General features: G+C 41.6%; 1 protein-coding gene across 1 annotated transcript; it reads right to left on the minus strand.

Annotated features, from left to right (window-relative positions):
• Positions 1-1,529: 1,529 nt before the first annotated feature.
• On the minus strand, positions 1,530-4,575 carry CCN1 (cellular communication network factor 1). Its single transcript, XM_014058332.2, has 5 exons — positions 4,204-4,575; positions 3,610-3,826; positions 2,916-3,260; positions 2,565-2,767; positions 1,530-2,447 (listed from the first exon to the last, which is right to left on the minus strand). Exons 1-5 carry the CDS (start codon positions 4,264-4,266, stop codon positions 2,148-2,150), a joined length of 1,128 nt encoding a protein of 375 aa, XP_013913807.2. The 5' UTR covers positions 4,267-4,575; the 3' UTR covers positions 1,530-2,147.
• Between the last annotated feature and the right edge of the window lie 7,603 nt (positions 4,576-12,178).

Here is a 12,178-nt window from a genome sequence, read left to right on the forward strand (position 1 = left end):
TCTAATTATTCAAAGCTACACTGCCAGTCATCAGGGGATTCCCCTTAACTAACATGGTGGTTAACCATAATAGATTTGTTCCGATGGATTTTGAGCCATTTAAACTTATCACTTTTAAGGCCTTACACTCCCACATTTCCTCTCCGGGTTAACAATGGAATAATAGGAATTTGGTGGGTCCATATCTTAAACATGACTGCTACCTCACAAGGGCCTTGGGAATCAACTTTTATCTGTGTAACAATATTAGTGGATGGAACCTGAAGACAATATTGTAGAGTGAAGTTCCATTCTGCAGGCAACTCAGTTAGCCATGTTAGACATTCTGTATTCCATTTCAGTCTCATCTGGTTTCTTATATTAGGCTATCAGCAATCTACCATCAGTAAGCATACCTGGTCTGCACTGGGTTATGGGAAGAGATATACCTCCCAGGATTTCTTTCTAAATATTAAACTGTTTATATTTTCACTGATTTAGTTCCAAGCTCCCTCAAGCTAACTCGTGTTTCCAGCTCTCTGCATTGTTGGCCACACAGGGCTTTTTGCAAAAGAAAACACTTAATAATACATCTATATCAGAATTAGAGTAAATGAGGCAACTAACTAATGTGTTCCAGTTTAGACTGGGTAGCTTCTAGATTGTGTGTGGCTTATTCACCAGGCCATTAAACCCCATTAGATAATGTAGAAGAATTCCAAATCCATCAGTCCTAATCCTTGCAACTAGAGGTTAAATATTAATGAGATTTGCTGCTCAATTATTATGGAAATTAATGAGAAAAGAACAATGTTTCATGGCTTAAGTGGGACAAAAATGTCTAAAAGTAATGGTTCCTTCTGTGCCCATCTCTTTAGTTATTTGCCTGAACAAAGGTTTATATTTGCAGGTAAAGGGGAAATCAAAGGCAAAAGGAGAAGTTAGCTCTTAGCCTGCAGCAAAAAGTGAGATGAATTCCTGGCATTCTTTTCTTTAATAATGTGTTTACTTTGAGTAAGACCAGTAATTGCTTCACCCTCATTTAAATTTGAATTTAGTGAAACCACCTCCTGCAGACTGTAGAAAAGCATACAAAGAGCCCATTCACTTGCAGGAAGTAACCTTAGAAATCATACAAAGCACTGTCCTGCTTAGCTGCTGCTGTCTACTTCACTGAATCATGAGTAGAACATGTTTTAAATTAACAGGGTCTCTACCAAAAAGCAATGGTCGATCATCATAGCTATTAAGAAGGCACATCCTGATTAGAGATCAAGAACTGATCTGGGAAACAGTGCTTAAAGGTTACAGGTAAAGAGGGTTTTCTTATTGTGAAATATTTCTAATTCTTCCACTTCATTCCTGAAAGAAATAATTAGCTCCAGGACCCTGGTAAAATGGCAGAACTTTTATATTTATCATAAAAGTTAATTTGTTTATTATGTTTATTTGAAAGCAGGAGTCATTTGTATGTTAAAAGTACTACAGTGTAGATGGAGTTATGATCCTGCTTACCCCCTCCGGCAGTTTGAATCATATTGACTGAAAAATTAGGTAAATATTTCTTTATTAAATGATTAATTCTATAAATAAACTTTAATTCATTGAATATAAAATTAAATTATTTACAACTTATTCCAGTATTAAGGTTTTTTTCTTCTCCCTCCAAGAACAAAGCTACATTTTGATAAATAAAATATTCAGCTTTAAAAACATCCAATTTCTGTTTGTTGATATGAAATATGTAGCTGATGCTTATAGCTGCCATAGATGGGCACTCCAAAAGTGCCCACCTTGGAAAGGAGCGTTAACTTCCAACATGACTTTCAAACAACAAAAATATGATGTTATGCTGAACAGTAGAAACTGAAGGTTTTCACTGCCCAGACAGACAAAACTTTGCATAAACAGATAGAAACAGAAATCAGTAATCACAAGTGCTCCAAATTGAAGCAGTAAATTTGCTCCAGTACTATGAAGCTTTAAGTATGCTCAAACTTTTGTAAGAGTAACCAGTCACACAGTCCTTTCTTGCTCTTCTATGTTGCCCTCCACTGGGTAAAGGCATCACTTCAATAAGAGTTCATTTTTTTTTCCACACTGGTACTTCAAAAATAAAGTCAGATATTAATTACAATCCTCCTTCTCAAGCCTGTACACATCACCACTTAGTCCCTAAATTTGTGGATGTCATTGAATAGCTGGTAATTAGGATATGCCTCATTTCCATGGGGACAATTGTAGCTGCATCTGCAAGACTGGATCATCATGACATTCTTGGTGAAGGTCTCTCCATCATCACAGTGGAACTGGACCTTGATAGTCCTGGTTTGTTGAGGAGTGCAGCATCGGCTATCCACACATGAGCCACAATACTTTGGGCGGTACTTTTTTACACTTGAGCATCCTGCATAAGTAAACTTGACTGGAATTTGAGACTTTTTGGTCTTGGTGCATTTCTTTCCCTTCTGGAAGAAGAGAGATTGTGTGGTTAGGCAAAACTCTTGACTAAAAGACACACACACAGCCCCACCCAACTAAGAAATGACACAAGAACAGGGTGAATATAAGGAAGACCCATTTACCTTCAAGGAGTCGTAACTGGGCTGACCACATGGCCTCACTTCACATATCCTGCTCTCTTTAACTAGCCTACATCCAGGATTATCGTTGGTGACTCGCGTAGATACTCCAGTTCCACAGGTCTTTGAACACGGACCCCATGAAGTTGTTTGGACTAGGCATTTTGGATTCTCAAAGGAATGGCTGTGAATGTCGGTTTCAAAGACTAAAAGACAGAAAGAAGAAAAGAATGTAAGTCTCTCATACTTAGGACTTAGCATGCATAGCAAAACCCTGTAGACATCAATATATAACCCCACAACCACCACCACTTGGTAGCAGAGGAAAACGTGGAGCCAATATTTATAACTCACCTGGTAAGATTCTCAGTTTTCTTTTTATTGTGGCTAATTCATTGTTGCTGGTCAATTCTCCTTCAGAAGCATCCACGTCAAAACCTTTGCCAAAGAATCCTTCCACCTGTTCCAGGTTGTCTTTGGAGTCATCACAGACCCATTCCTCACAACACTGACCAGGGACTTTTACTAGCCTTGGGTTAGGACAGCCCAAAAATGGAAGGGAGAGTTTTTGCAAGCAGAGTGGGATGCATCCAACAGCTCCATCAATGCATGTACACTGGTGCTTGCAATTGGGCTGAAAACTTTCTCCATTCTGATAAATTTTGGAGTTGTATTCGCAGGGTCTTCCTTCTGACTGTGCTGTAAAGGTTTAAAAAGACAGAGACCGTAAGTTGGGTTTCAAGTCTCCTCTAACAGAGCGGGTTCCCCCCCCCTACTCTATTAAATCCAGTTTATGGGTAAAGAGCCCTACAATCCCCCTGAGCTCTGGGCTAGAACAATAAGTTAGTCAGGAATCACTTTTCCTTATGTGCTGTTACTGCAGTCCAGACATAGTGAATTGCATTCCAGACTGCTGAAGTAATATGCCCTTCTGCCAATCTAGCAACAACAAAGCATAACCATACATGGACTGAAAATTGCTAAACTTCACGAATGTGTGTATCTGCATGAATGAGATATTAAAAGAGCCAAACTGCCAGCTTCTTACCTCTGCAGATCCCTTTCAGAGCTGTGGAACTGGCGCCAAAGTTGCATTCCAGCCCTTTCGTGTGATCACAAGGCTGAGTCTTGCTACAGTCCTCATTGAGCTGTTTAGCGCAGACTTTACAGCATTTGCAACCATCCAAAACCAGACCCACTCCTGGAGCGCATTTGGGGACCCTCAAAGGACATTCACAAGTGTCTGGGCAGGAAGAAGAAATCACCTGCAGAGGAGAAGCAAATGAACCATAGCTGTGAGATACAATCGCTACTGTAAACAAGGTAGTTAAAGCCATCAAGTTTTCCTGTCCTAAATAAGCAAAACATTCAGGAAGTTCACTCAGTTACAGCCATTCAAGCACTTTCTTCATCTGGAAGTTATTGAATAGGTTTAACTTTGGAGTTGTTTCTTAAACCCCCGAATAGGAATGCCAGCCCCCCCCCTGTACTAACACACATTCACACATGCTCTGTTTTTTTTGTTCCTTGCACGCAACTTTATTTAAAAGAGAGAGGGGCACATTTCTCACTGAAAACACACCAGGAGGGGAGGAAAAGCCCAAACCCTGCACACCCATTTGAAATCAAAATCCATACCTACCCTATTTACTAATTGAAGGACGGCAAAAGCCAGGATCCAACAGCTGGTTCTCTGCGAGTTCATCTTCAGTCGTTTCCAGACGCTGTGGATACACGGTCTTTTTCTTTTTTTTTCCTTAGCTCAAACCGAAGGAAGGAGGGAGGAAAAAAAAATAAGAAGGGGAGGAAGGGAAGAAAACCCGAGCAAAACAGCAGGACTTGGGGTTTCGTTCTGCTCTGGCGGCGCCTTTCAGAGACGGCTCGAGTCCTGGAGGAATGCTAAACGCCTTCGCCACCGGCTCTAGCTCCTTTGCTCGAGAAAGCGAGAGAGAGAGAGAGAGAAGACGCCGGGTCTCTCTTTCGGCTGGTTTTTTGCTTTTTTTCTTTCTTTCTTTCTTTTGCTCTTCCGCTTGACGTTTCTCAAAGCCCTTTGCCTGTCTGAGGAGAGGCGGAGTGGGAGCCGCCTTATATACCGTGCCGCCGCCGCCGCGTGCTGCAGCTCCGCTGACGTCGAGCCAGAATTCTAAAGCATCAGGAATTCTAAAGCATCTCAGGAATGTTTCCTTGGCGCGGTTTGCATCCAAGCTCCTCCCTGTCTAAGGGCTTTATGCTTTGGGGAAGTGGAGGGAGGGAGGGAGAGCTTACAGCAAGGGCTTTCTTTCCTTCTCTCCCTCCCCCCCCACCTTTAGTTTCAGCCTATTAAACCATCATACACACCGCTTTGGAGTTTTGGTTGTGTGTGTGTTTTTTTTTGTCTTCCCTACGCGTTGTATTTCCTCCATTTGCGGCTTGGGAAACCGGTGTCTTGTAGCAGATTGTCCCGCGGATAATTGAAGCTGTAAATTAGCTTCAACGCCAGGGGAGCTTGGGGGGGGGGTGAAGAAGGGCCTTTGGGGGGGACGGACGGGAGAATGGGAAGGGTACGGCGGGATAGAACAGCCATGCAAATCTTTTCGACGTTTGGGTGGGATCCAGGGCTGGAACTAAAGGGTGTATCCCCCCCCCCCAAAAAAAAAACCTGATGGCGTGGTTTAAGCTTTATGAATGGAGTTGTGAGCTTGGTCGTCCCCGTTTTCTTAGGCATTTGAAGGGAAATATTTGTTTCTCTGCTTTTACGTTTGGGGTGGGGTGGGGGGAGGTTGTAGTTACAATCCCGCCCCTTTGCTCCTGAAAGTTTTGTCCCCGCTATTCCAGGTCATCGCAAGGAACACGAGTTAGCAAGCAAGCGTTCTGATGTGCTTTTAACAAATCTTGAGTGTCTTCCATTATTTATTAGATTTTTAACCTGCCTTTATTAGTTTATCAGTAACTGGAGGCGGTGAACAGACTTAATGCTTCTTCCACCTCCTCTTATCCCCTGCCCACAACATCCATATGAAGTGGGTTGGGTTGAAAGAGAATGACTGGCCCAAAGTCACAAAATCTGTTTTCATACTTAAGGTGGAACTAGAACTCATAGTCTCTTACTTTCTAAGCCAGCATCTTCACCGCTACACCAGCCTTTTGATTGGGATGTTATAAGGCCTCCTCACCTGAGCAGTGGGGTGGACTAGAAGATCTCTGAAGTCCCTTCCAATTCTATGATTCTAGGTTCTAAACTGGCTTTCATCTTTGCATTCATACTTGGATGAAAATGTTTTGGATTAGCTTTCTGCTTTGATTGTAATGGACTTTGGAAATAAAGGTTAAAAAAAGACACGTGATGTGCCTGCAGGTTGGGATACAGGCGGAAGGTGGGAAAGGGATGAGAGGTTTCAATAAAAGCAAATGTGAAACCTTCAAAGCTGCGCAAATAGAACAGTTGAACTCGCAGTGACCTTTATTCCAACCCTAAGTAAATATAATAAACACTTTAATTGCATGCTCCAATTTACACATCCGTTATCAAAGCAATGGCTTTAAAATGATGAAATAAATTGTTTAACTATATCTACTTTGGGGGAAAAAGCTTCATGCTTTAGGAGTTTTAATATTTGCAATATGTTCAAAAATGCATATGACTCCAAAGCTCCACTATTTAAAATTCTTCAGAATCCTACATTATGTTGAGGGCCTGAAACAGTTTTTTTAGGCCTGTCAGTAATGTAACGCAACAATACATCTTCAGACTATTTGTCCTGTTAATACTTAATAATATTACTATTTACTGATAATTAATGCTCTTTGCTAGCAATTCTTATCTTGTTTGAAGCTGGGGGAGCCAGTTGTTCCTAGCTTTTGTTATTACTATTTGACTTTAGGACTGTAAGTATTTCCAGATGGTGATTCAGACACTAGACGTAACAATATTTCCATATTTGGTAGAGCAGTAGCCTGCATTTTGCACATTTTTCTACTCTGTTATCCAACCACAAAGCATTCCTGACAGCTTCAGATACTGTTAAATATAGACTTCACTTTTGTTCCCAGGGCAGGAAATTCTTTGGAATTCCTGATGGGGTGTATTTCCACCTCCCTCCCACCCCCTTCTTCAGTGGTCTGCCTATTATGGTTTAGGAGGAACAGCATTGGAAATAATAATAGTGGTTTGCTGAGAGGGGGGGGGCTGGTTCCTTTTATGTGAAATAAGGAACCCCATTTGAGTTTGTAGCTAATTTTATTTCAATGGAGGTCTTATGTTTGTTTTCAACAATTAGAACACGAGAAATATGCAGAATGCACTTGCAAAAAAAAAAAGCAAGTGATTAATAGGAGGGGGGGGGAACAGGGAGGTGTTGGGATGGGAAAGCAATGGGATCGACCTGGCTGCCTGGTTGGTGTCTTACATGTGCTACTCAGTCACAGGGGGGTGGCCATGGAGGGGAGGGGAACTCACCCCTTGCCAGCCCTACGGCTGTTTAGGAGAAGGAAAACCCAAGCTGCCTGTCTTGCCAGAGTTTAAGGAGGTTTTAGTGCATGGAAGGAGACCTGCCATGGGACTATGAACATGTGTTGGGGTAAGTTGCTCCCCGAGTCTTAATTTGAAGAGGTATAGAAAGATACACAGAATGGTATGTGTCTGTTAGATATTGTGAGGAAGGGAAGGGAAGGGAAGGGAAGGAAGGAAGGAAAAGAAGGAAGGAAGGAAGGAGGGAAGGAAGGAAAAGAAGGAAGGAAGGAAGGAGGGAGGGAAGGAAGGAAGGAAGGAAGGAGGGAAGGAAGGAAAAGAAGGAAGGAAGAAAGGAGGGAGGGAGGGAAGGAAGGAAGGAAGGAAGGAAGGAAGGAAGGAAGGAAGGAAGGAAGGAAGGAAGGGGCAGTTTTCTTGAATTTTAGAAATGATCAGATTTTCTTTTTCTCTCTCTCTTTGGGAAAAGGGTTTGGTTGCGTCTGCAGCCAGGGAGGTTGGAGCAGTATAATAGAGCCAGTGTCTTGTATAGGTGGAGGCTGGAAGCCCCAGGCTGACTCGAATCCAGGGACGTTTCCACAAACAGACTAGGTTTGGTCTCAGACATAAAGAATATTTTCAGTTTGGTTCTAGGCATCTCTCTCTGCCCCCCTCTACCTCCCGCACACACGTCTCCTTCTCTCTGCCAAAGAGCAGACGTGAGGCTGATGGATAAGGGTCCATCTTCGGGGAGGAAATTCCCCACTCTCCATCTATTTCTGCCCTGCTGAAGGCAACATGAGGAAACCATCTGGTCCGCGAGGTTGCCAAAAAAAAATAGAGCGGGGCTCGGGATAAAAATAACTGTTTGGGTTACTTCCCCCCCCCTTTTTTTTCTTTCTTTCACAATTCCTGCCCTCTCCTCTTGTTCCAGAACGAATACCCTCCCCAAAGGAAAACGCTGTTGCAGCTTCCCCAGACACTGAGGGCAGCGAAGGGGCTGCTTGGAGCAGGAGCTCATTGAGAAACGGCCGAGGCTTCAAAGTATCCCTTCAGCTGCCCGGGTTGTGCGGTTGGGAAGAGCAGGGAAGAAGAGCGAGCCTACTCCGCCCTCCCTCCTCTCCAGCCTGGCTCCCAGGACCCAAGACTGAGAAGCGGGGAGTGGGATGCTGAGCGGAGGGGGGGGGAAGCTCCGGCCAAAGTGATTTCCGGCTTCGGCTGAAGGAATTTCCAACTCCCGCCATATTTGGTGAAAGCTTAGAGGACCTCGTCATCGGCGCTTCTGCTAAGACGATGGCGTAGAGGGATGGAGCTCCGCCAGAAACGCTCAGAAGGACCTTGGATTGCATACCGAAGATACATGTCACTTGAGAATCTCTAAGAACGTGCTTTATCTCTCCCTGGAGAGAGTTAGGAATATTGCTTCCTCTCCTGACGGAAAAAAAGTGTGCTCCTTAGGCAGCCATTTCCTGCCTTTGAATGGCTCTAAACGAGTCCTTGTCTAGGTGGTTTCAGGGTTCATTTGTGAATCCAAGCCAAGGAGTGGGAAATTGATGAAGTCTTGTGAGAGGAACGAAATGGATATTTTGGCAGCACCAATTGGTTTGTTTGCTGAATTTACACTCCATCTTTCCTGCAGGAGCTCAAAGCAATTTGCAACACACACACACACACACACACACACACACACACACACACACACACACTCTTCCCCTCCTCCATTCTCCTCACAACATTCTGGTGCCAAGTTGGTGTAAAAGAAAGTGACTGGGGGGAAACCACTTAGCAAGCTTCCATGGCTCTGGGGTGGCCTTGATCTGGCTTCAGGTCCCCTTTGTGGGTTCCACCACAAAACCGCGGTAGACTAAAGCGCGCTCGACGAAAGCGCGTACGTGACATCATCACAGCGCAACGAAAACATCGCGCTGTGAGCGGTAAATTTAAAATTAAAGCGAAAACCTTACCCTAACCCCCCCAAACCTAACCCTAAACCTAACCCTTAACCTAACCCTAAACCTAACCCTTAACCTAACGCTAAACCTAATGCTAACCCTTAACCTAACCCTAACGCTTAACGTAACCCTAACCCTAACCCTAACCCTTAACCTAACCCTAAACCTAAACCTAACCCTTACCTTTATGTGAATCGGCTTGCTTTAATTTTATTTTAATTTTATTTTAATTTATTTTTAATTTTTTTCGTCGCGCTGCTGATGACGTCAGGTACGCGCTTTAATCGGGCGCGCTTTAGTGGACCGCGGTTTTGACGGGTCACGCCCTTTGTGAAGCAGCGAGGCCCAGAAAATGTGCCTTCCTTGTCATCCACTTGTTTGATGGAACATCCGCTTCTTGTAGATTCAGATGGCCATCCTTGTTGAAAGGCTGTGAAGACCTAGCTTTTCCTCCAGGTATTTGGGGCAGGCTATTAATGGAGCCCAGCAAGATTGTCTGGGATATGTGGATGTCGTTTTTTTTGTTGCAGTACCTTGACATTTAAAAAAAATATTTTTTGTATGATGCTTTTATTTTCTTTGCTCATTGGCCAGAGTTCCAATGGTAGTTGGACAACCATTTGTATTTGCTGAATAAATAAAGCTGGACATCTCTGTGCCAGTCCAACAACTTCTGAAGAATGTTGCATTTTACTATAGTCATTTCTGCCTTGCTTGACATAGTAATCAGAGGAATTTGACTGGAAATATTACTGTAGAATCATTAGTCAAGCACTAAGAAATCTGAGAAGGGCACTTAAAACCATTCTTGAAATAATGTGAAAACTTGACTTATTCTCCAGCTCTATAAAAGTACTTAAGAGGTAGCTCCAAGCCTTAGGAACGACCATCTGTCAGAAGCAATTCCTACATAAAGTTAGGGGTGCATTTAACAGCTTTGACATTTTTACATTAACTCATTAAATATCTGTCTTGATCCAGTTCAACCATTACCTGGATGGTACATGCTCTTTTCTTGTATGCAGAAAATGTAGGCATCCTCTTGGTGACATTAAAATGCCATAGATGAAAGACTGATATTTAGATGTAAATTATTAGAAGCAAAGTAATTATTTTCCACAAAGGAAACCTGTTAAATGGCAATGTTTGCAGAGATTCTCAGTCACCCAGGTCATGGTTGTTTCAAGAGGCAATTGAACTTTCTGGTTTTTCTTTGAAGATGTTTGGCCAAGAACAGTCTTCAGCTCATTACAAATAATTGCCATTTAACAACTGTTAAATGGCAATTAGATTGTAATCTAATGAAACCAGTTGACTTTAGGTACATTTTTCAAGCATCCACAAAGTGGGAAAGTTTAAAGCTGTCTCATCAGTCCCAGCTTCTGTATGGGCAATTGGGCTCTTCAGGTCCAAGCTATAACTTTTCTAGAGGCATTCTACATTCAGATCCATCAATCTGCTTTTCCCCCCTTCTCTCCCTCATTCTTACCAAGCATTTTTCTTAGTTCATCTACTCATATAGTACATTCAAAACATATGATTTTTGTTGTCTAAACATTGTTTCAAAGGAGCAGTCAGCCTTTACTTTTTTCAGGAATGATTGGTTCTTTTTGTAATCCATATAATCCTAATACTTATCTTCAAATCCATAATCCAGAAGTGTACTTTCTTGTACTCATTCTCAATGGTCAGTTTTTACATCTATACATCATGATTAGGAAACATTGCTTTATTCTAATATCTATTGTCATAGACACTGCCTTAACATATAATATTTTATGTAAGCTTGACATTGCCTCCTATATTGTTCATTGTTGCCTATGCTTGAGCCCCCAAAATAAATCTAAATGCCACTTACACTTATTTACCACTTATTTACCATCAATTCTCAATATCAAACATGCTAATTTACATTATATTTGTCTTATTTATTTATTTATTTATTTATTTATTTATTTATTAGACTTATATACCGCTTCATAGGGCTTTTAGCCCTCTCTAAGCGGTTTACAAATTTTTAGCAAGTTGAGTCAGCAACTTGCCCCCACAGGCCGGGTCCTCATTTCACCCACCTCGGAAGGATGGAAGACTGAGTTGACCTTGAGCCGGTGATATTTGAACCGCTGAGCTGCAGCTAACAGTCAGCTAAAGTGGCCTGCATTACTGCACTCTAACCACTGCTCCACCTCGGCTCCTTGTTAAATTTGTAATATTTTCATATTCTAGTTTTCACATTCTATCTTTAGTTTCTTGATTTTGAAATCTTCTTTACTTTTAATTAATAGAGTGAAATAATAAAGTCTATAGTAACCTTCAAACTCTGGTTTTGAAGATGACTCCTAAGAATACTGTGCACAGAAAAAGAAAAAGAACCAATGGATTATTAATTATCTTGCTCAAGGCAAAAATGACCTTGCTCAAAATATATACTACTTTGGACACATTATGCAAAAACCTCATTCTCTGAAGAAAGCTGTAATGGTGGGAAAGACAGAAGGAAAAAGAAGTAGTACCGTATGATGGCTGGCCTTGGTTGCACCACTGGAAGACTGGAAGACCTAAAAGACCACGTTAAATCCTGGTGAAAATCTATCTGTGTAATTATTAAGAGTCAATGCTAACTTGATGGTACATAATTAATTAGTTAATTTGCATATTCTCTTAATTTGCATATTCTCTTTCATCTTGTTTTTTATATAGCAGCTTATATCTTTCTTTTCCAAACTGTAGGGGATATAGTCTCATTCCGTATTTGTTGGCATTGTGCTGTGAGTCCTTTAACTGCTTGTTCTGCAGTTTGAAACAGTTTAAAACCAATGCCATTTTTTTTGCTTTTAATGATGTCCACAGCAAACGGCATTGATACCAAAATGATGACATTTAACCAATGATATCCAAATGCTGGCATTGAATGTGTATCCAATGCCAATCAAATGCTGGCATTATAGTTTTGTGTTCCGATGTCTCATGCAGTTCTGTAAATTATTATTTTGTGTAATGGCATTGTCATGCATACATTGTCCCTTGATTCCCTTGCCCTTGCCTCCAGATGCCCACCTGTTTCATACTTCTCTTTCTAGTAGATTCATTTTGTGAATGGATTCTCCAGAAATAGTTCTATCCTTTCATAATCTTTCATAATCTTCTTAAAACAACTTTATTTTCCTACTTTTTGTAATTTTCTAAATTTAATACATATTTCACTATCATCTAATTCATAGATTGTTTCACAACCTATACAT

This window comes from Thamnophis sirtalis, unplaced genomic scaffold (assembly GCF_051295495.1).
Source record: "Thamnophis sirtalis isolate CommonGarterSnake01/CBP01778 unplaced genomic scaffold, rThaSir2_p1.2 scaffold_7, whole genome shotgun sequence".
Classification (NCBI taxonomy): Eukaryota; Metazoa; Chordata; class Lepidosauria; order Squamata; family Natricidae; genus Thamnophis; species Thamnophis sirtalis.